The sequence below is a fragment of the Pseudopodoces humilis genome, chromosome 6, assembly GCF_049639895.1.
Source record: "Pseudopodoces humilis isolate 2021_Gansu_Grassland_sample_001 chromosome 6, ASM4963989v1, whole genome shotgun sequence".
NCBI classification, from domain to species: domain Eukaryota; kingdom Metazoa; phylum Chordata; class Aves; order Passeriformes; family Paridae; genus Pseudopodoces; species Pseudopodoces humilis.
Window position 1 is genome coordinate 25,481,981 of NC_142205.1, and position 25,539 is coordinate 25,507,519.

Genomic DNA, 25,539 nt, shown 5'->3' on the forward strand with positions numbered 1-25,539 from the left:
CAGCTTCTCTTTCCTGACACAATGGATAATTTGGCTGTTGAATGCGTATGCTGGGTGACTCTTCCTTTCTAAAAACATTCTCAGTTTCTTCCTGGCATTTTTTTCCACACTCCTATTTGTTTTTTTCCAAAACACATTATACATAAAACATCAATTAATCCTTACAGAACAGCTCACAGTCCCATTACTACGGAAGAAAATAAAAAGGATACCTGTACATTCTGGAGGAACCCCCCACCATTTCAACTAGTAGGAAGAGCATTGTTTGGGTACTCTTAAGATCCCTTGGAAAGGTACACTTCAGCTCAGGATAACAGATATTAAGAAATTTAAGAAATTAATTCTGTGGTAGTAGACTAATAAAATCAAAGTAGTAGGGGTTTCACTATAAAAAAAAATTAACCATACAAGAAAAGTAAGGTCTGAAGGAATTTATATTTTTAATTACAGCACCTGATACAGAGAGAATGAGGTAATATTAGCAGGTGACCACAGGACACAGCTGAGCCCTCAGTCAGGAGGGCAGCACTGCTGGGAGAGCAAAATTCTGCACATGGGAGTGAGTGAGGAAAATAGAAGTGTGGGAAATAATCCTGTAACACTGAGGTGAGAGAAGGGGGAAAAGCTCTTCAGGCACCACAGCAGAAATTTCCACTGCAGCCCATGGAAGGGACCTGGGATAGAGTAGTAATGCACTCCGCAGCTTGTTGAGGGCTCCATGCCAGAGCAGGTGGCCATGTCCTGAAGGAACTGCAGCCTGTGAAGGACCAGTGCTGAAGAAGGCTTATCCTGAGGAACTGCAACCCACCCAGAGGGCCCACACAGGATCTGTTCTGGAAGGTATGCAGACCATGCAGAGATCCAGCACTGAAGCAGGAAAAATTGTGAGGAGGAAGAAGCAGCAGAGTGGAGCTCTTATGGGCTGATCACAACCCCATTCCCCATCTTCCTGCACCGCTCGCAGCTGGGAGGAGGTAGAGGAGTTGGAAATGAAAGAGTGAAGCTGAGCCCGTGAAAGGAGGGCAGGATGAGGCAAAGTGTTTTAGTTATTTTATTTTTTTTCTCACCATCCAATTCTGGTTTTAATTGGTAATATATTAAATTCATTTTCCTGGGTTTGCTTTGCACCTGATAGGAACTGGTAAGTGATCTCTCTGCCTTTCACTCAACCTAAGACATTTTAAATCTTGTTTCCTGCCTTCCACTGTCCTGTGGAGGGGATGGAGCAAGAGAGAAATTGGGTGGATATCTGGCAGCCCATAAAGAGCAATCCGCCACAGTCTAATAAAAAATATCCTTTCTTTCCAAACTCAAGTACCATGAACATATAATTGAGAAAACTTTCTGAGACACGATTGAGAACTGAAACAATTCTACAGAGTTAGTTTCAACTCATGCATTGCTGTAGCGTCTCTTTAAATACTTAGCTAGCCTAGATCCCATTTTGCCATGTCAGATTTGGATAATTTTCATGTGCTTCTCACTGCATGGCAGGGAGTGGCCATGGCAGGGAAGATAAACTTCATTCCAACCAAGCATATCTTAGAGACATCGGACTCAGAGTCATGTGGAAAAAATTCATTGATGAGGGGAGAGGAAGCCTGAGAGAAGGGGAAATTATAGGTCATCTTTCTGAATGGAAGGCTAGACGGAGGGTAAAGATACAGACACATCAAAGATGCAGTAACAGATTTCGATCATTTGGATAATGCCCACTACAGGATAAAGTTCTCATGAGCCTTGGTGTCAGGCATATTGATTAGACAAGAGTATAAATCAGAGGAAAAATTTACGCAGACAGAAAACCAAAATTAACCTGTGGAAGGAAGTAGCTTGAAAAAAAATCTAGACTTCAGTTCTTTTCAAGCCTGATCAACATCCCCATCATTTGTACTATTTTCCCCAGTCTAAAACTCTCAATTCCACTAAAAAGCACTCTGTTGGCTAATCTGCAGCTGTTGGTGTCAGGACATATTTTGAGTCACGGTTAGAAGTCAATAAAGAAACACCAAAGAGGGTTTGGCCACACTATTCAAAATACACCAGTCAATATAAGTCACAATTTTCTTCATACTTTCATTTTGGATCCAGTTCACTTGGTTTTGTTTTTAAATCAGACAGTTAAAGTTTGTTTGTTTGTTTTTAATGTCTTTTTCCTTAATATTTCCTTTCCTTTAATATTTTTCCTTCAAGACTCCTAAAAATGCTTATCTTTTAGACATTTGTCCTCCATTTGCCATCGCAAACAGTGAGACAATGAAAGCATTTAATTTCTTTGACAATTTCAAGCTCTTCAGTGTCTGAATGATTCTTCCCATCTGTTGGAGACCCCTGCTGTCTCGTGCTTACTCTGGACTCTCCTATTCTGGACACAGTAGAAATTACTGTTTATACAACATCACCTCCCGTATCATATATTTCCTCTCATATTCCACCTTTATCCTCTTTTCACTTTCTGTACAGCTTCATCCTACAATTTCTACAGCCTTGTAATGTTAATGCAGCTCGTATTTTCAGATAGAGCTTTTATATCCCTATTTGTATACTTTCTCCTCTAACCGAGATCTCAAACATGATCTAACAATTATGACATATAACGAGTGTGTATTACCTTTCAATCATTAGAGCAATTTACTCTTCAACACATCCCACCTTGCTTGTGATTCTGCTATTTTCTCTTACTCGGATTTCATCCAGCTTCTCTGCACTTAATGGCTTATGGTTTAGGTAAGATTTTTGAAAATTATTTACACAATAACTTTAAAAATACTTATGAGGGTATAAGCTATTCAGATACAAATAATTCCAGCCTAATTTAAAATTTATAGTGACTGGGGGTGCTTTCTTTGGACTAATATCTTAGTTCTAAAGAACCATTACACTTTTACGTCACTTGACCCTCAGCTCCATTTTTTTTTTCCTTCATGGAGTGCTGAAACACTTAGAACACAAATACTGCATATGTACCTTTATCAAAATAACAAATCAAACACTTGTTTTAATCAGACTACCTTGTCATCCTCCCAAAATTCTGTCTATCTAAATGACTCACATGTTTTATATGCAGTTAAAATTGTAGATGTTAACAAAAGATCATTCTTAACTTAATTTTCCTACATCTTTTGAATGACTAACTGACTATTTGAGACTGCCATACCAAGATTTAAAATCTTTCATTGTATATCCAAAATGAGACATCCAGTTCTAAAAGGCATCTATCTCATTAGAAGTCCACTATTTTACTAAGCATTAGTTGGATGCCTTGAATCAGAGGTCAGAGGTTTTTGAAAAGTTGCAGAACCTCTCTGACCATGAGTAATTAAGTGAATTCTTAAGTTTAGCACTGTTCTCAAGATCCTGATAGAAGTAACTGCTTAAAACTCTTTATATCCTTGCATGTAGGGGTAAAAGTTAGCCATAGACTACATGGACAATTTTTTTCAGAATTTCAGAATACCAGCAGACCGTATTCAAATCAACAGGAGGGGTACATGTCAAATGACTTTTTAAAAGCTATTACTTTGGCTTATTTTGAATTTCAATCTTGAGGCTAGACAGCTTCTCTACAGAGAGCATCTTTCAAGCATGTTCTGAAGTGCTGTCTGAATAGGAATGAAGTTAGCATATGCTCAAGTGTTGTTCTAAATAGTTGCCTTCCCTTTTTAAATATGTCACTCTCTTGACGTCTGTAGCTTCTTGAGATTTCATGTGAATCAAGACACATTGTCACCATAACACTGGAAAAATAAGAAAATTGTTAAAGAGACATCTGTAAATGAAGAAGATTCCAAATTCTTCAGGGCAAGGAAAGTGGAGTGAAAGAAATTGAACACAATGAATGAAGAAGAGCTGAACATCTACTCATCTGTGGGTCCTGCTAGGATTCTCTTCAATTGCACATATTCCTTCTGTATTTATTCAGGTACATTTGCACAAAATCAAAACAGTACTTTAAACTTCCACTGAAACTGATTCTTAAAAAGAAACATCATGTACAAAATACATGTCAGCTGCCTCTGATTAGCTCAAAACTTTAGAATAACAGACACAATTCACATGCAACTTCATTGAATAATGATAACTGCATATGAGTAACTTCAATAATGATACCATGAATAAAAAAGACGTTGTAGTCAGTACATGTGGTTCAAAAGCATTTATTTCTTAAGGTTTCTTTACTGCTGTACATCAGGTAACATGTTTCATTGTCTTACAACTAAAGCACAGGTCCTCTTACAGAACTAAATCATTATTATACATCCACCTTCTAAAAAAATAGCATAAAAAGCTGTATTTTCAAGATTAAAATTAATCTCTAATTTTTAAAGACAACATCTTACTGAGAAGTAAATTATTCTACAGCTATCTTTCTCTAAACTGATGCCGACTACTCCCATGCAGTTATTTGCCAAAAGAAATCAAGAGACCAGTGTTTACTTTGTTACTGTTTCCCATTTATATCTGCCCTCTGTTAAAAAAAAAATAACTAAAATGATAAGGGCTTGCTTTATCACTATCAAAATTTGTAACATCCACATAGAAAAACAAACCCACTGGTGATAGAATCATCACTTCCATGACACTTCTCCTTTCCTTTCCAACTGACAGACTATTTAGTTGTACCATGGAAATAGAGAGATCATATCTAAAAGCATCCATTAAGCACTGACAAAGTGAAGGAAAAGACAAATTAACTCCATACTCTGGTATAAAAGCGCAATATTACAAACAACTGTCAACAGCAAGCTCCCCATTTCTAACAGCCTCTCCTGACAAGATCAAAATGTCCTTGAGGGGTTGACCAGTGTTTCTTTTTCAAGAGGGCTACCACAGCAAATAAACTTTTGGTTAATAAAGTGTCTGTAGACAATACAAAAGCAAAAGTGTGTGCAAACAGCAATACCACCATTACCAAAATGTAAAAATTATGAAGGGATGGAAAACAATGTACAAAGAAGTCCCTATTCTAGCTATGAAAAATAAGCACTTCTCATTTGCTCGAACAGAGATCCTTTACAATATACTGCAAAATGGAAACATGGATTAAGAAGCACTTAAGTAAAAGCACTAATAGCTTTTATTTTAGGTGATAACAGGTATAAATTATCCTGTAGACTTCAGGAGATTATCAGAAGCAATTTACACATGAAATGTGTAATGTGTGTCATGACTTGATCCCTAAAGAAAGGCTTAACAGAAGTGCATTTATACAGCTTTAACACAGCACAAAGACATAATCTGAAGATGAGCAGTAGTAAGTTTGTTACACTTACATGTAGGTAGACATTTGACAAACTCATGTCTCCTGAGGGCTCAGTAACAGTGACAGCCTAAGACATAAACCAAGTTTCTAACCGACGATCATGACTTTTCTTAAGTCAATGGACACAGTCAGAAAAACATTTCACAAGATAATTGAACTGATGCAATGGTGCAATACTGATTCCTTTCAACATTGTGTGTTTGCCATTGACTTTGAAACAACTTTTGTGCCAAACCACCCAAGAGCTAACTTAGCCAGCGTTAGAGACAAGTCAGCTCACTGAGCAAACAAATGCCATAAAAAGCATGTAGCACTGTATGATTTCAGAGCAAAGGGAATGGGGACACCTCAGTATGACCAACCTTTAAATGAAGCCCATCTGACTCAACAGGTTATGTGTAGAAGAGGAAAACAAACTTTTGAACAGCAAATCCTATCCTTGGATCTGAAACACAAGTCAGGCAGCAGGACAAGCTTAGAACAACTGCTCTGCATTTAATTTCATTCAGCTGATGAATTATACAATTTGAAAGGAATGAGTGAGTGCCAACTCCCGCTTGTGCTCCACAGGTACCAAAGGGAGAGGTGGTAAGGCTACTGACCACCTGCAGTAGAGAAAAACAATTCATTTTCTCCCAGGTCACAGAGCGTGGATTAGCCATGAGGAAAATACAACTTATATTTTAGATCAGAGGTAATGTATTATCGTAATTTTTTTTTTGGAGGCAATCTGTACCAGCTGCTTCAGAATGGAACACCACACCCAGTCTGCCCCAGACACTTCTTGCTCAGAGCAAGTCTTAAATTCTAACTCAGCCATTCTCTTGGCCAAAGAATATTGCAAAAAGCTGGACACTTCATCAGGTCACCTCATTTTTTGGAGCCCCACTTCTCTCAGCAAGTTACTTCCAGATGCTGCTCTTCTTGGCTGAAGCACACACTTCTTTTATCCCTTGGGCAAGCACAGCTGAGAGCAGGTAAGCTCAAGAGCCAAAGCTGTGGCTGAACATATTACCCCCTGCAAGCAGGCCTGAGCTCCAGATCTGGTATTTTGCTTAGTCATTTCCTAATTACAGAATTCTTTAGTGAAATTTGAGACATATTTCTAAGAGCTACCACTAAACAAAAGACACATATTGAGATTAATTTTACAATTAGATCTATCATTAGAGGCTACTCTCCATCGTACATTAAATTGGACAGAATTTCGCTATTCTTCTGAAACATGTGCATGACTTTACCCCTCTTGATAGGCCTTTTTTAAAAAAAGGTAGCCCCCACTGGAACCAGGCAGGCATCCAGATGTTTTTGGTTGGACTTTTTGGTGGGTTTTTCTAACGAATGTGTTCTCCATAAGTGAAAACAAATACTAGCTTGATGGACAACCAATACTTTTATGTTCAAAACAAAATGAAAAAATGCAGTGCTTTGTGAAAGACTTAAAATACTTTAGGTTATGAATAGATTAGCATAGAAATAGGCTGTGCCTGAGCTGTCCAGCTCTCTCTGATTAATTACCTTTCTAGGATAGCCACTCTTGAGATCTACTTAATAAGAAATTAGGCTCCTATTTTCCAAGTACATCTCACAATGCTAACCATATCCACCTCAGTTTCAGATAAAACTAACACAGCAACCCCTGCCCCTGCAAAATCTGTCTAGAACCTAAGAGCAGAATACAGCACCCCACCTGAAAACCAAAATACTGCAAGTATACAAAAAATATAATTTGCAAACGTGCAGTTTCCCATGGGGAAATTTGCAAGGGAAGTTTAAGATCTGGGTGTTGATCTTCAAAGCCTCAGTTAAATAAGGCTAATCAGTCTAACAAATTAATTGTTTTCCCTATGGGAAATTCCCCCAACTGTATTTTTCAGGTATGTAAAATTTTCAGGTATATATGTGCTTGTTTTGTTATAGCATAGTCATTGTCTCTAAAATATTGTTTGTGTCAGCCAGAAATACTGCAGCCTAAATCTTCTGAATTTGATAGCAAATTTAGCAAAATGTTGGCAAAATGGCAAAAAATTGCAGGACATGAGATACAACTTCTTTGCCTGTTTCTTTATCCAACTGCTACTGATTCTCCTGTTTATAGCACTGGAATTTTCTTTTAAACATTGCATTTTTAAAACATTCAATGAAGGCCTAATTCTTTTTCTACCACTAGTCTAAATGTTTCTCTTCACAGACAAGCCTAGCAGGCTACATTAATGCAGTTACTCTTTCATGTTCCAGTTACATTATGCTTCTGCTGTGTGAACAAAGAAGAATTCTGACGAACTTTCTCAGCCTGAGCAAGCAAAGGTCAAAAACAACCCTATTTTTCAGCGTGTAAAAGGAAAAGGTTTAGGAGCTTAACATGATTAAGTTTCCTATAGTTGTATGTCAGTTCAGTTTGCATTTAAATCTTAGGAACACTATGCCTGCAAATTGCTTGCGCAAACTGAGATTTTTAAATCCTTGTACTTCAACTGTTTTTTTCATAACAGATAGTCCATTTAGTTATTTTGAATAACTCTACTAATAAATATCAACAGCTTCCTTCAATGCTTTTATAGCTCATTGTTTAATTGCCTATGTCAGTTAGACAGAAACTACAAGCTTCCCTATGAAAATTAGGATTAAATTTTCTTAAATATTGTTAAACCAGCTGTAATGCTAAACTTTTTTCAACCATGCAAAATGTTCATGTTCTACTGCAAATTTTTTTATACCCTAGAATCAAAGAACTATTGGTAGAAAGAGTCCTTTGGAGGTCTCCACCCAACTTGCTGCTCTGAGAGATTGCTGCCAGCATGTTGTCATCCATTACTGTCTGGAAAAGGATCCCACAGCCAGTGCAGGAAATGGGTTCTGCACTACCCATCCAGTGAAAAGGATTTTCCTAATTTCTGGTATGGAGTTCTGCTATTTTATTTCACTGGAGTGTATAATTTTTTTCAATTAGCAGTCATAATAAAGAAATACAGATTTTGTGTATGGATTAACAACCAGATTAATCTTTAGCTGTATTTGGCTGCTTATCACTTTCTCAAATTCCCATCCCAACAATGACTTCAAACTATGGTACTCATTATGTTGTCCTTGAACTTCACATGATTGTGAAAGAGGACAGTGACTGCAAATCACTTAGCTGTATCAACAATCTGACTTTCCAATATTTCAACAAGGGTTTAGAAGTTACCATTTTATATTAATGATCACTCTGTACCCACACCTGGCTTGCACTCTTATGTGTTATAATCCATAACAAACCTTGCAGAAGCACAAAACAGAAAAACTTTAATCAATCATAAAATCACATACTGCTACCAGATGTAAGGTGTACCTTTGGAAACAAAGTGATCAATCACAATGTAGAACAGAAAAAGATTAATTAACATCATCTTTTTGTTGAAATAGCCACACAAATACTTTATAAATAGTTTCAGACAAGCTGATGGGTCTGAAACAAGAGTCAGTGCCTGCAACTCTCAAACAACTATCTTCAGATATACCTTGCTTCATTGTTCCCATCCTTGAAAGTTTCACTAAACATTTGATGTCTTTCTTAGCTTCTTGGTCAATTCATGGTTCAATGTGAAAACAAACATCTGTTTAAAACACAAGCAATAAAGTGTAAAAACCTATGACGAATGCGTAACAGGCATAAAACTGAAAATCTTCTATTTTTTCAAGTTTTAAAGGGACACACATCCCAACTCCAGAAGCACACATCATTTAAACTGGAACAAAGCAGACCTTATTTCTCGAGTTGAGTGGAAGTGGAAATCTCTCACTCTAAAGGAAACCACACCACTGAAAGGCTAGAGAGTAAAGATACATGGAACTTCAAGGAGGGTGTATTAGTTATTCACTGTTCTTACGGCAATATTAATCCTAACAAGTATTTGAATTCTTGGATATCTTACACAGAACATTGTTTCATCAGAACAAATCTGAAGAGATGAACTACAAACAGAAGGACGGCAATAATGAGCCACGAATTTATTAAAGAGAATTGAAATCACAAGCTTACCTGGAGGTCAATGTATGAAAATGTTAGCAACGTCATTACAATTTTCATACAAGTATATGAAGTTTTTGGCAAACTTGAAGTTACCTGACAGCAGTAACACACCAAGTGATAAAAGCTAGCAAGCTTTTTCTCCCTTAAAAACATAAATGGTAATGAAAAATTACACTATATAGTGAGTAATGGCTTTTAAGAATCTTTTGGATTTCAGTTAATACAGGTCAGAAACTTCATGGTCACATTTCCAAGCTATGCCCATGTACTCATAAGAAGCAGTGATGATAAAACTGATGAAAACCAGATTCTTGATAATGAATTCAGTGAAAATCCAGGTGTTTCTTTTCTAGCTCACTAATTTTGCCCTGTGAAATGCAAATACAATTTTAAATTTCTTCTAGAGAAGAAAAGCAGAATGGCTACAGTGATTATATTGACTAGCAAAAAAATGCAATTTTAAATGAGAACTGTATTGCCAAAATTTCAAGGCAGCTTTTTTCATTATCTTTAATTTTGAGGGAAAATGTAAGTATAAGTGAGATAATGAAACAGACTCTACTGCTGGAAGAGAAAACACTCTCAAGCATGGACTCAAGCACCAACAAAATTAATAGTTATGACATTAGTCTATTCATGTTTGCATGGCAAAGATACATTTGAGTGGCTAAATTCCTGGCCTGATATTTAGGACATTGATTATGTTCTTCTGTGCCAATCTGAAAAACCAAAACCATTTTCAAGAGAAAATAATATTTTAACAACATCTTGAATTCTTTTTTATTTTTCATGGCAAGAATACCCTAAAAATCTCCCATGGGTCCAGTGCCGCTATTACTCCCTACACAATTGAGTCTACTCCAACTTGTATGAGTAATTAAACACAGATTGAGCTAAAAGACAAAATTATTTATTAGATCACTGCTGTAAATACTGGGGATTAGGGAGACTCAAGCTTATGGACTGACTTGGGATGCAGTTACTGGACACCCTAACTTCAGCAGAAAAAAATGTCTTTAATATGAGCAGCAGATAGAGAGGCAGAGATAGAGAGACATGGAATTTCTTGTTTCTGCACCACTTGTGATATATTGCATTCAGCTATCCCCACAGTAGTTTTCATACTGCTCTTTCCTACCAAACAGAAAGGTGTCTCTGACCCACTCTGTAGTAGTACTGGCAGAACACAAAATTCCGTGTAGTAGAATTCTAGTAGTGGTAGAACCCCACACAGTAAGAAATGCTGGGCAGTGACAAAGAGATTTATTTCATGTATAAATTGAATATAGATAAGTGATAACAGAATTAGGGTAACATCTAGGCTGAGTGGAGGATTGCAAAGAAACTAAGCCACTTAGTTTCAAAGATGCGCTATTAAGGTGAAAAGACCCAAGGCTCCTCTGCGTTTAGGGAGAGTAAAAGAAGCAAGCAAGCAAACATAAACCCTGTGCTTTTTGAAACTCTGACACAGTGACTCGCTTTTACCAAAACACTTTTCTACTTCATTCTTTAAAGCAACCGTTTAGGGCTCGGGGAGTATTCACCCTCTTCCACACTTACGCAAGTGACCGTGTTTCGCTCCCCGGGAGCGTCCGTGGCCCCGCTCCTGGCTCCATTCCAGGCCCCGCTCTCTCCCCGTTCCAGGCTCCACTCCTGCCCCGCTCCAGGCCCCACTCCCGCTCCTCTCCGGCTCCGCTCCTGCCCCGCTCCAAGCCCCTCACCGACCCCGCTCTGGCCCCGCAGAGCGCAGGAGCCGCGTTCGCGGCGCCCTCTGGCGGCAGTGCGGGGGCAGGAGCGCGTCCGGCCAGTGATGAGGGACCCGTCCGGCCCGCGCTGAGGGACCCGTCCGGCCAGCGCTGAGGGACCCGTCCGGCTCCACGCTGAGGGACCCGTCCGGCTCCACGCTGAGGGACCCGTCCGGCTCCACGCTGAGGGACCCGTCCGGCTCCACGCTGAGGGACCCGTCCGGCCAGCGCTGAGGGACCCGTCCGGCTCCACGCTGAGGGGCCTGTCCGGCCCGCGCAGCCCCTCACAGCCGGCGCGGCCATGGGGATGCCGGGCACGGACGGGCATGGCTGGAGTTCAAGCTTGGCTATGCTACTTTTCACGTTAGGATTTGGCCACCGGCATAGCACCGCCGCTGAAACCGTTTTTACGAAATGGCAAGGCGTTACTAGACTGTCTGCTAGGGCATATCTATGGGAGACTTGGCACAAAAAAAATGAAAAACCGAACCGGATGTTAAATATACACGTGCAAATTCACCAGTGAGTGGAAGAAACAAAATGAGATACTAATACTTCCTGTCCCAGTGTATACTTCAATCATCTACAGAATGTTTATCTAGTAAGAATGTCCGCCCTCGCTCTCTCTCCTTCCTCCTGTCTCCCCAAATCATCCATTACAAAATAGGGAGTCTGCTTTGTTTGAATCAAGTCTCCCACTTTACTGCCTAAGAGCAGTCTAGTTTTATTTCACAGAGAAAAAAGTACCAATAAAATCAACTAAATTGTATTAATATTTCCTTGGGAAACCATGCTTTATTCTTTACAATAGCTACTATTTAATATGTGGTCTTTTTTCTGTTAAGCATTGATTGACAGATGAACAGAACTACATATACTTCTAAATTCTATGATTAAACACTACTGAACATATTGATTCACCTAAGACTCCCATCCTGATGTTTTTGCTATCAGAAAACTTTACAGTTTTCATGACTTAGGACCATGGCCCATGCCTCCAGAAAACATTTAGATATGAGATCACACAAACTCAAATTCCTCAATAGAAGAACATAGTCCTTCAGTTGCTTTGCAACAGAGAGTTAACACAGGATATATTTATCTCAGAAGCTGACCTTTGGTAGGGACCAGTGTTATATATTCAAGAAAAATTCTAATAATATTCAGCAAATGTAAGGAACAGCCACCTAGGACTATAACAACAATTTTGGGGAACATAAAATCTTGAACCTTCACAAGTCAGAAGTTGCCGGTGGACTATTGTTTCTATGAGCCCCAACAGATCACCCCCTCACAAAGTTCTCCAAGCATTTCCATGCTTTCTGGTTTTTCCATCATTCTGTGGCAATAAGTTCCATGAGGTCTCCCTTTTTTTTTAGCTTACTGCCTGACAGGCCAAAAAAAAAAAAAAAAAAAAAGGCAACTCCTCATATAATACAAAACACCGAGTAACTGTTCTATTTCACCTAGACACTCAAAATGGTCTGACTATCCACCACAACAACTTATTCATAAGCCAGAATGAATTTTCCAGAAGGAAAACAGGGTCTTCCTTCTATTTAGTGCCTCCCCACATCTATGTATTTCCATGTCTTTATTGGTCTGCTATTTTTCAATTCTAGTTATCTTTCTGAAGTTATACACTGATGTAGCAAGATTTTCCATTTTGTTCATTGTAGACTTCATGATGAGGGCTCTCATGGAGACAGAATGCTGATTACAGCAAACCGTCAGGTCCTTATTTTGGTGGCAACATTAGCTGAAAGTCCAACATTGTATTGGATAGAGTTAGCATTGTTTCCCACTCTCCAGCATTTTTTCGCATCTATTGGCACAGTCATTTTAACATTTTTATCAGTCACAGTCTCCACTATGAAACCTTTATGTGGTTCCCAGCTATTCATTTTAGCCAGTTAAATCTGTATTAGCAGAAATGTTATTATTTGACTATTTTCTGATTTCCCTGATCAGAAAACACTGTCTGTCTGTAAGACTCCATCAGCAGCCTTCACTCTGGAGCCTAGCCATTCATTCTTATTTTCCCTTCTGTCTTCTAACGAACGCATAGTCTGTGACAAGAACGTCTGTAAGACTTCTTGGTGAAGACTCTTCTTAACAGCATTTTGAAAAGCCAAGTATCTTGTGTTACCCAGCATTTTCACTGTCTCCTTCAAAGAACTTTCTAATATATTTGTGAGGCAATGCTTCCCCTTGTAAAATGGAAATAAAATACTTAATCTCTTCTTTATTGTATCATTAATTCCTATTGGAATGACTATTTCCTATTTCATTAAAATCTATTCTTTGCTAGAATTTCTGCCAAAGAACTTCCTTCTGCTTCAAGGACTTCTTAAATAATTGATGTCATATGGTCCAAATTTCATTCCCCTCCAGTTACTAACCCAGCAACATCTTACTTGTGTTAGTTTAAAGTCCTGACTAAATACCATATGGTCACAATATTTATCATTTCTCTTATTAAGGTCTTTGATTGAAGCTGTGGTCCACCAGTAAAGCAAATCCAGCACCAGGGATACTAGCATCAGACCAAAAACTTAACAGTTACGTGAATGCCAGTCCAAATGTGTTCACAGAATTTTGTCTCATTGGCTTTGAACTGGCAGTCTCTATATGTCATGACATATCATTTATCTTTTATTCTACTGCATAAAATCAGCATAAAGTCCAAGTTATGCATGCTTACTAAATAAACAGAAATGTACTCACCTACCGACATTTGCACCAGTTGAAACTTGTACTGACAGATGATCTGCTAGTGTGCATTGATGATGATGGGACATCAGCCTCACACTTATTTAGAGGTTAATATCCTTATAAGATATGCTTTAAAAACTCAAAGCTCCATTTTACATGGGTTCAAAAGTTATGTCAATTCATGGGAGGATGAATGAATGCTTATCAGGACTCACTGCAGATCACTGGAATCTGCTACCACATAGCATTCAAGTGTCTCAGCATGCCAGCCCTATTTTATTCCTCTTCAGGCATCTGCTAATGTTCACAGCTGGATTCAAACACTAAGCAAGATAAAAATAATTTGATCTACCACCACCAATCCAATGTGGTCTTTAAGTTTCGCTTGTCCCAAAACAAAAAAAAATTTATTCCAACAGAATATTCCCATTTCACTGTTCCAAAACTCATTTGTATCTCATCTCCCAGTTATATCTCATTGTCCTCCACATCAGAATACATAACAACTTCCTGTGAACACCAGATCATGTTCTTACATGTGTTACCTTAGGGTTCTCTCCATGCAGCAAGCTTAGTGGGAAAAAAGAGATCAAAGAGACTACAGATGAGTATAAGGAATTGTCACCCTGAGAATCAGGCCTTCGATATCTTTTTTTACACGTTCTAGTCACTTTCCCAGAAAGTAACTATAAACATAGGTGTTTATACATTCCATTAAAGATATGCCTTTTGATGGACATCACTCATGGCCAGTGTGGTTGGGGAGGTGTTAACCTGACTATCCAATCCCTGGTCATGGTCGAAAACCTATAAATACTGAAAGAACAAATAAACAATTCACTTTCTTTCACCACCTCTCGAGCTGCATCTGTGTGAATCATTTTGTGTCCAACAGTGACAAGGAGTTAATTTGCAAAGGTCAGGACAAGAAATGAAGTGAGTAGCAGTGCTAGAAATCCCCTGTTTTCTAATCCTCCATGCCTTGGAGAATCATGGGAACACACAGTTATTATGAGATCAAATTCTTCTGGATACTTCTGGATACTTAATTTTTTTTTTTAAATCTACATACAGAATTAAGACAATGTCCCCATGAATACAGATAAGCAAAACACTTTTGAAAGTGAAATCAAAGACTGCAAGGTTCTTGATTAGTAACATACTATCTCCAGATGGTTTTGTTTTGGTTTTGGGCAAAATATCTAATTTTGGGATGGGATTTTTTTGTTGTTGTTGTGGGGTTTTTTTTAAGAAATCTGTGGTATTTCAAATTTCTCTTTGAAAACCTTTTGTCCTTTTCTCTTTACACAGAAAATACTATGCCACAATAGAATGCCAAATGGTCACGCCTACCGAGTATACATGCAGCCATACTGCTGTTGAAATGAACTGCACTTACTAGAATAGAACACATACTTAGAAAATCCTAAAAGTGCCTCTCGGAATAATATCAAATCCCAAATATCTGAAAGATTAGAAATCCAGACCTAAGGCTGTCCTGAGCCACTGTAGTGCTGTCCCTTTATTAACACTGTAGTAGGGAAAAATAGCATGTGCCATACACACACATCTGCCTATTACATATGCATGTTATATGCATATGTAATGTATATAAATAAAATACATGTAATAAATATAAATAATATAAATCTATCATAAATATATATAATAAATAATGTAATATATAATAAAAACATAATATATATATATTTCAACATGACACAAAAAGGCAAAAGAGCTTTACACTGTTACATCTATATTTTCTGAAATTTCAGGTATCTCAAATACAGTGATGGAAATATTTGTAGTGTAGCGCACCATGCTTTCTTGCTGTTCCTTGGCACAGTGATTATTTGCCAAGTTGCCAAAAGTAAATAAATGAACCACTAATAAGATTCAAGTGTGCATTTATATACATTTATTCTGAGTTTGGGGTGCAGGGGGAGAAAAAAAGAGAAAGCTACATAAAAAAAAAAATCTTTTAGCAAATAGAACCTGCAAAAAGCCTGCACTGTTCAAATGGCCTATGAAGCCACTGCAATCTAGGGGAGAGAAGAAAATACTGATAAATCAGTGATTTACATTAAGTGTTCCCTGTGACCTTATTCAAAAGTTTTGCTTTCTGCTCTGGTGGGATTAAGAAGAAAGGAATGATAACCAGTTCCAGAGAAATGTATTCATTTCAATATGGTAACCTTGTGTTTCAGTAATCAGCAAAACAGTATCAGGGAATCCTTCACCACCACTCGATGAATCAATAGCAATTACTATGACATTAATAAAATGCACCTACTTTCATAGTCAAACAAAAAAATGTCCTGATCCTAGTTAATTGTTGTTACTCTCTCTCAAAAATGCCAACTTTATTGCTACATAGAAAAACTGCTTCAAATTAGGAAAGAATTTATCCATTAAGACAGTAAAACTGCAATTATATCCAAAGATCAGGAATGTACTTGCCACGTACATAGTTTTTAAGAATCACAGAAAATAAAGATCTAAATCTAAAGATTTAATAAGATCTAATCTAACGATTTAATATTTTCCGGCCTTGGTAAGCCTGATTGTCACCAATTGAAGAATGTATTGTAAGTTTTCATACTGAGAGAATTTACTGCATTTTCCTTAACAGGTAGAACAAATGTTCTGATAAGAAACCAGTTGATTGCAGCATGGAATGTACACCAGAAAATAAATTATCAAAAGGGACACATTCCTTAGACCTCACAGAAAACACATTGGGGAACATGCCAATAGTATGATCTGTAGTTTTTGGGTCAGAACTATGGAATCAAATAAAATATAAACTCACTTTTTTTCTGATCCATTTTTTGTGACACAGATGGACGGGTAGGACTTAATACTGGCAGAGTGGTCATCCTCTCTGTGTTGTTAAAAGAAGCATCTGTAGACCACAACATCGTCTCCTCTGTAGTGGCAAACAGCCGGGTGTTGTCTTCGGAGCCCTCTGCCAAAGCAGAGTCAGAGGCAGGCTGATGACTGAACAGTGTGGCTTGAGTTGGGGGACCAAAGGAATTTTCCTGGAAAGATTCTCTAAATATATTCGAGTTCTTGTTCATTTGGTCAATGTGGGATAAAGGCGTGGTGGTCCGAGAAGAGGGCTGTGTGCTGAGATCCACTGTGGGATCAGTCTTGGAACTGTTTTCAACCATATTTGGCAAAAGATCACGAGACGTTTCAAAGTCACCGTTAACTGTGAGGCCCTCACTTCCGTTTGAATAAAAGCATGTTTTTTCTAACACTCCTGCAATAAAGGGAAAAAAAAAACACCAAAATTACTGTTCCCTGGAAGAATAAATGTTACCAATTTGTTTTGGAAAGTCAATAATAAATATAATGACACAGATTTAAAAAGTATTTTAATTTCAGAATTAAAATTAAAGACAACTAAATTTAAGAATTCTATCTAGCAAAAACAGTGGTACATAAAACATAATTGCTGTAGGAGAAGTAGAGAAAAAAATGCTTCCATAAGCTTAAAATATTTTAATTGTATTTATTGTATGTCACCAAATACTTACATGTTTAAAACTACAGAGTGCAATTTCAAGGAGCTGCAACATGCAATCATTCTATCAATGTGTTAACAAGATGGACAATGCTAATTTTTTCTCCTTTTAAACTGCATCATCTCTTGTTTTCATAGTACCACTATCTTCAGAAATCTAATTCTGAAGCTTTAAGGGAACCAATACATTTTTAATATATTCCATATTCACTAATTTGTAAAATGGAAAGAGGTACAGTTTTCCCTATATAAGATTATGTAATTAAACTACCACTGCTACATATGAGTTCTGTGTAATTCTTCTCTGATACTGGATTTTAAAGACACAGTTATTGTCTAAAATTTTAGTCGCTGGCTTTATTTTTTGATCATTTATTATATTATAGACAAAAGCAGACTTTGCTTAGCTGTATGTATTGAATAGTTGCAAGTAATTATAATTATAAATCAAAAGGTCTGCATAGTGTCGTTCTAATTGGAAACGGCGAAAAAGAACGACACAGACTCTCAAGGGAGTCAGAACAGGAGAAATCTCAGTTTATTACTACAGGTCTGTTTTTATAGACAGATACGTGGAAAGTACAGAAAGGAAACTCTTATTGGTTAGTAAATCAACACATCACCATCATTGGTCAGTGGCACAACACCCCCTGACCTTCTCTTGCAAGGAAAACAAGAGGACAGGCAAACAGCACCTGGCACGGCTGCTTTCTGTCTGTGAGGATTGTTTTTAAATCCTCCCATGAATTTCTCAGGCTAGCTCTCAGGCAGGACTGAGAAGCCATGCGGCCTGCAGTTTCTGCAGGCTCCCTGCAGCTTGCTCCAGAGCATAGTAAGTAGATGTATCCCACAAGCATCAGGAATTTAAACTACATAGTAAAAGAATTGATCTTTAATCTATCAATCCAAATAATAAAGAAAACATCCTAAACATGTATAGAACATATAACTTCTTTATCTATAATATAAACTACAAATACTATCTCAAATTCTTTAACCAAATGTATTAGAGTCATATTTAATGCTAGAAGAGAAGCACCACTCTTATATTACAATATAAGAAATTTTTGGTAAATAGCAAAAGCAATTTTTGCCACTGGCAGGTCGTGTCAAAGAGCTTAACAATCATAATAAACACAGTTCATCTAGACTAGATTGTAAAAAAAATTAAAAGAAATCCTGAAAACATAAAGTCTCCCAAATGTTTCTAAGTACCTAGGCAATAATTTCAATAACTTTTCTTCACATTCATTTGGTCCTTCATTAGCTCCTTGGTACAGATGGCAGCGGGGGTTGGAATTAGATGATCTTTCTGTGATTCTATGACATCTATTGCATTTACCAAAACGGCCGGTTGCACCATCACCTCTCACTTAGGCCTTGCTCACCCCCCACTACCCCAGGCTCTGTCCCTACACAAACACACCCCTCTGCCAACTGCAGGCACCACACAGAGCCCAAGAGGGTATCCTGAACCCATCCCCATCACTGAATTCCTCTTCTCACTCCTCCATGCAGTCTGCTGCCAGAATAAATCAGTGAACTGGTCTGAAATTCAAGGACTGGGCAGGTGGAAATGTTTATTAATCACAAGTAACTAAAAATTCCAGAAGAATCCAATTGAACTTTGTATTGGAAAGCTTTATAGGTAAGGGAGGAAAGAGAACTGGAATAGCTGGGAAGGGACAATGTCAGCATTTTCATTTTTACTGAGTAACCTTTAACTATAGCAAATGCAAACTGCAAGAAAAACTGGTGACATTTCTGAAATATAATGAGTTTCAGTGAAACAGTTATCATTTGAGATTACCATATTCTCATTTATCCAGGCTGGATTGTTTTGGCTCCAGTGTCACTAATGGTGAGTAAATCTTTATGTCTAACTTCTACTGGACAAACCGAGGGGAACTTTATGTATATCTAAATGTTAAGGTTTCTGGTTTTCCACCAGCAGATGTTCATAAATCATTGGGGTTTGGAGGAATTTACTGTATCTATTTTACAGAAGCAACTAAAAATCTCCCACATACAAATTATTTAAGCAGTATTTTTTTTGTTTGAGTCCTTTGGTCAGACCAAACAGTAAGTGCATTTTCACAAATAGGGACTAGTATTAATACGACTTGCTAAAGCCTAAGGAAGAGTGAATGGTTGTGCTCAGAAATTGTGCTCACTTAAATGTGGCTTTTTTTGGATGCCAGATATTTGTGTTCAAACAAAGCGCCGAATCTCTAGAATTCAGAAGCCTACTTTGTTTCAAGTTTCAAACTTAACTAGGGGTTTTTTTTTTCAGTATCCAAAGAGTGAAAATAAGCTTTTTTGACTCCTTTGGAAAAGTGCATAGTATTTTTCCATGATTCAAGAACAGCTTAAGGTATTTTTTCACATTCTCTCTCCTCCTCCCTAGACTCATCTCTTCTTTTCCACTCAGCATAAAAATAGAAAAAGGCTGTAAAACATTGGTCCCAAAGAGCTATTAATACTGATTTAAAATTAAAGTGAGTAGCTATTTATATATCAGTCAGCAGAATAGGAGACAATACATTACAAGACAGGTAAACTCTTGAAAGATGTTTGAAAACCCCCTTTGGTTTAATACAGTGGTCAAATAAATACTGTGAAGCAAAACATTAAGGCTACCCACTGGATCTTATCCTCTTCTCACTCTGACTTATTTCATTCTTTTTCTGGATCAACAAATAAAAACTATGTCTATCACTGCCATGAGGTCATATACTTCTTTTACTGAGATCCCCAAATGCTTGTTTGCTTCTTCAACCCATCTTTCTAACAACAGCATTTTTTGTTTTACTTTTACAATTTTCTAGTGATAACAACTCCTCTTAATAGGGGGACCACACAATGCACCTTTTTGACACAAAAGGATTTCCTAATTGTATCATCTCCACTGACAATGAGAAGTATTAAAATTCTTTTTAACATTTTTTCCCTCCAAAATAACATCAGCCTGGCTCAGGTACATATACCCTTGAGGGAGGCAGGCATAGGCCTCTGAGCCTCCTTCTTGAGTCACCTCTTTCTTCTCCCACATTGCCCTCTTATCCTCTTTTACCAATGCACCACAGAGAATTTAGTCACTTTATTCCAGGCTGCAGAAACCACTCTCTGTGCTGGGCTTCCACTTATTTTCATTTTCATCCTTCCCCCCACTCTTCCCTTAAAAACACTATTGTATATCTTAAATCCTAAATTAAGCTTACTGGATATGTTTTTATAGCATCTATATTTATATTTCAAGATACCTAAGGAAACAGAGTGATGCTTTAAAACAATGAGTTTTCTCCTAATCTCTTCAGTGAAGAGAAATTAATTACTCTCTATTGATGTTTGCTAGCAGACATGCAGCACATACAGAACATGCATTTTATTCATGTCTACAGGTACCTAGCTTCAGACTTGAGTTCATACAGAGCTGTAGATGGTAAACCATAAGCCAGATGATTAATTACTTGAGAAATAGATGTAACCATTTTCAATTTGTGTCTCCAGCTACACCTGGGCATGTCCAGATGACAAAAACATACGTATGCTGGCCTTCATTGTGCTAGGTACAAAATAGAGGTACTGGTATGAGACTCATTCATTTCAAAGCAACACTCTCCAGCAGTTTTAATAATCATTTCCAGTTGCTGTTCACTTTGGGGAATTAATGTTTTGCTTAAATATGGACAGGTTTTAAAAAATGGACAGTTTACTTGAAAATGGACAGCTAAGAGATCTAAGAAATAGTCACACTGTTCAAGTGAGTAAATTGAGATTCTGGCAGTGCAAACTGTCAAAGATTTCTAGCCGTTCAGAGCAGGAAAGCTCAAAAAGACCCAGTCTGTTTAAAAGCTAATGAAACAGAGCAAAGCAGCCTAACAAGATATGGTAATGGATGAGGCATTGCAAAGGAAATAAAGCACTGGTTCACTACTACAACTGGCCAGAACACATGAACTGAGATTTCTCCTGCAGGGTCTGTACCCATGACTGCACTCTGGAGAAATGGGCATGCTACTGATACTATGAAGGATCCATATTATACCAAATAATTGCACATCAGTTAACCTGCAGAGCCAGCCTTCCTTCCTTCCTTCCTTCCTTCCTTCCTTCCTTCCTTCCTTCCTTCCGCCACTTCCTTCCGCCACTTCCTTCCGCCACTTCCTTCCGCCACTTCCTTCCTTCCGCCACTTCCTTCCTTCCGCCACTTCCTTCCTTCCTTCCGCCACTTCCTTCCTTCCTTCCGCCACTTCCTTCCTTCCTTCCTTCCGCCACTTCCTTCCTTCCTTCCGCCACTTCCTTCCGCCCCTTCCTTCCTTCCTTCCTTCCTTCCTTCCTTCCTTCCGCCACTTCCGCCACTTCCGCCACTTCCGCCACTTCCGCCACTTCCTTCCTTCCGCCACTTCCTTCCTTCCGCCACTTCCTTCCGCCACTTCCTTCCGCCACTTCCTTCCGCCACTTCCTTCCTTCCTTCCGCCACTTCCTTCCTTCCTTCCGCCACTTCCTTCCGCCACTTCCTTCCTTCCGCCACTTCCTTCCTTCCTTCCGCCACTTCCTTCCTTCCTTCCGCCACTTCCTTCCTTCCTTCCTTCCGCCACTTCCTTCCTTCCTTCCTTCCTTCCTTCCTTCCTTCCTTCCGCCACTTCCTTCCTTCCGCCACTTCCTTCCTTCCTTCCTTCCTTCCTTCCTTCCTTCCTTCCTTCCTTCCTTCCTTCCTTCCTTCCTTCCTTCCTTCCTTCCTTCCTTCCTTCCTTCCTTCCGCCACTTCCTTCCTTCCTTCCGCCACTTCCTTCCGCCACTTCCTTCCTTCCGCCACTTCCTTCCTTCCGCCACTTCCTTCCTTCCGCCACTTCCTTCCTTCCTTCCTTCCTTCCTTCCGCCACTTCCTTCCTTCCTTCCTTCCTTCCTTCCTTCCGCCACTTCCTTCCTTCCTTCCTTCCTTCCGCCACTTCCGCCACTTCCGCCACTTCCGCCACTTCCGCCACTTCCTTCCTTCCGCCACTTCCTTCCTTCCGCCACTTCCTTCCGCCACTTCCTTCCGCCACTTCCTTCCGCCACTTCCTTCCTTCCTTCCGCCACTTCCTTCCTTCCTTCCGCCACTTCCTTCCGCCACTTCCTTCCTTCCGCCACTTCCTTCCTTCCTTCCGCCACTTCCTTCCTTCCTTCCGCCACTTCCTTCCTTCCTTCCTTCCGCCACTTCCTTCCTTCCTTCCTTCCTTCCTTCCTTCCTTCCTTCCGCCACTTCCTTCCTTCCGCCACTTCCTTCCTTCCTTCCTTCCTTCCTTCCTTCCTTCCTTCCTTCCTTCCTTCCTTCCTTCCTTCCTTCCTTCCTTCCTTCCTTCCTTCCTTCCTTCCGCCACTTCCTTCCTTCCTTCCGCCACTTCCTTCCGCCACTTCCTTCCTTCCGCCACTTCCTTCCTTCCGCCACTTCCTTCCTTCCGCCACTTCCTTCCTTCCTTCCTTCCTTCCTTCCTTCCTTCCTTCCTTCCTTCCTTCCTTCCTTCCTTCCTTCCTTCCGCCACTTCCTTCCTTCCTTCCTTCCTTCCGCCACTTCCTTCCTTCCTTCCTTCCTTCCTCCCTCCCTCCCTCCCTCCCTCCCATAATTCAAATTAGCCAGTCAGTGCTATCAACTTATTTCTCACACTGAAAGACTTCATACCAATATTAGAATTCAGTTATTATCGACCTGAAATGAATATGAAGTACTATTTTGGATGTAGTGTATTCTTAGTTCCTATAACAGACTGTATTCTATTACACACACTTTAAATGTCCACAGCATTGGTTCATCTAATTCTGGTCATAAAATATATTTGCTTATAGGCTGTCAACACATAGGAAATTAAAGCTGCTGAGAAGGATAGTAACTTATAAAATGTTAATACAAAAGCTGCTTCTGAAGGGGCCTTTGCCAGTTTCATACTTGGGTTAAAACACCAAGCCTTATCCTTACCCTACAGTAATTATGTTGACTTAAGAGGAGACAGTCACGATTTTTGCTATGGAAGTTGGATCAGAACAGGCCCCATTTCCCAGCAGATTTCATACATTTTAATGACAGGTCGATACATGCCTGAGGAAGAGATTGAGTAGAGCTGATGTAAATACACCTGCTTTTTTATCTGCTTTCTCACCAAAGAATGAAAAACTAGGGCAGAGGATATGAAAGATACAAATGGAATGCTAAACATAAGGAAAGCAAATTTAACAGCTTCATATTTCCTAATTGCAAGAATTACTTGATCTTAATCCATTTCACACTGTTCTTAGTCTCAACCCAAGACTTACCTGTCAATCATAACATTTACTAGCTTTGGGTTCTTTTTTTTTACTTCCTTAACTTAAACTAAATGAAAAGAACAGGTGTACAATGTCGTGTTCCATATCCTTTACAGACTGAATTGAGAAAACAGATCTAAATTGTTCTGGTTTTGCCAGTGCTTTTGAGGCATGTTTTGTTTCTTCCTATACTTGCTAACTGTTTGATGTGTATTGAAATTGGAGTATTTAAAATAGGAAAATAGATTTATATCTGTATATCTGGATACTGGATATGTTACCCCACTTATTTCAGATGTGCTTCTGAAGTACCTAAGGAAGCTCAATTATAAAATATTCTCACTAAAAAGAAGAAAAGTAAAACCCCAAAAACACTTAGCAGTGAAAGCAATTTTTTTTAAACTTTTTTTTCCTGAAAAAATAATGCTTTCACCTAGTATTACTGTCGTTTTCATTTTGTATGTGAACCAACTTAATGATATGTCAGCTTCTCTAAAAGTAACAAAGAGAAGACTTTTTAAAAAATTCATGGTAATAAATTAGCACTTTTTAATTATGAAAAACATACACACAAAATTACTTAACAGACTAAGCCATTATGAAATCTAGTATACCTTGAACCAGTTTCCACAAAACATATTTGGAGTTCTGCACTGCTACATATTTTGTATGTAGAAGAAATGAACATAATTTTCCTTAGTTAGTAATATTTTGTATGCTGTTCAGAAAGATTTGTAGCTATTTATGAATTAAATCTCACCTGAAAATAAGAATCAGGTTTGCATATGAATGTGTGACATACACGGATAAATATTCCATTCCACCGATAGTGATCTAAAATGATAACAAAAGTATCTTTTGTACTTTTAAAAGGGCTGCTGAAAACTGTCTACATATTCAAGATAATATGTTCCTCAAAAATGTACCTTGAGAAAATCAGAAAAGGTTTCCTCATCAATACTTTAAATATTATTTCTCTGCAACAAACAGTCACTAGGTACATTAGTTTTTCAGTTAGGTGTGCTACGATATATATCTAATGTCCATAATTAAATTAGCACTTGAAAATGTGGTCTTAGTTTTAGTTTAGTTTCTTTAATTTAAAAGTGTCTCCTTAGTTACAAAAGCACTCACCTACAAAGCTAAGAAGGATCACCAGCAAAAGGATGAGGGCACAGATGCATGGAATCAGTATCAGGAGCAAAAGTCGAAGGAACTTGGCAGAAGCCAGTTTCTGAGAGCAGCCGTCCCCCATATTATCCTCATCTGTTCCTAAGACCTGAAAAACAAAAATGCAGTTTTATCATGCTGGTGACCACCAGTAACTCCTATGTTTTCAATAGCAGTCCTCCCTCCCTATTACACAGCTGCATGATTTAAATATATGCTGTGAATAGCTAATAAGTTCTTAATGGCAAGTTGCACGTAAATTTTCTTTCTGGTGGACAGTCTACCACAATCCATATAATTTATTAAACTTTACTCAATATCCACAGTCCTATAGCTTCACTGAAATATCTAAACATTTCTGATGAACTGGATGTTGGAAAGGCATTTCATTTGAATAAAAATGTAAAACACATAATAAACATAAGGAATAGGGCTAAATACAGATTATAATTAAAAATAATCCATTAGTAATTATTCAAGAGCTCCATGTTCTTGTTTCTTTTATTAAAGAATCAAGATATTATTATAACATTTCTTTTAAGTGACAAAAGAAGACTTATTATGCACAATAATGACGTCTGTTTTTTATAAGTACCTTACAAAATTATAACTTAACACATTACTTTATTATGTAGAGTTTGCAAATCACATTTTCTGTTCTATGAGTGGAATACAAAAGAATAGAGAAAAACAATTTTCTGAATTCAACTGAGTTGCACAAAGTACAAAAATTCTAACCCTTGTAAAAGCCTAAACATGCATTTTATATTTTTTAAACCTAACTCCATTAATACTATGATCTCATATACTGGAGAAATGTCAT

At 38.2% G+C, this 25,539-nt stretch overlaps 1 protein-coding gene across 4 annotated transcripts in view; it reads right to left on the reverse strand.

Annotated features, from left to right (window-relative positions):
- The window catches only part of CORIN (corin, serine peptidase), a 118,964-nt gene that overhangs the window by 77,547 nt on the left and 15,878 nt on the right, over window positions 1-25,539 (reverse strand). For all 4 annotated transcript variants that reach the window (XM_088056782.1, XM_088056784.1, XM_014261076.2 and 1 more), the window contains exons 2-3: window positions 24,681-24,825; window positions 16,548-17,000 (exon numbers count right to left, since the gene is read on the reverse strand). In XM_088056782.1, the coding sequence (XP_087912908.1) occupies window positions 16,548-17,000; window positions 24,681-24,825 (598 nt within the window). The remainder of the gene's footprint in view (window positions 1-16,547; window positions 17,001-24,680; window positions 24,826-25,539) is intronic.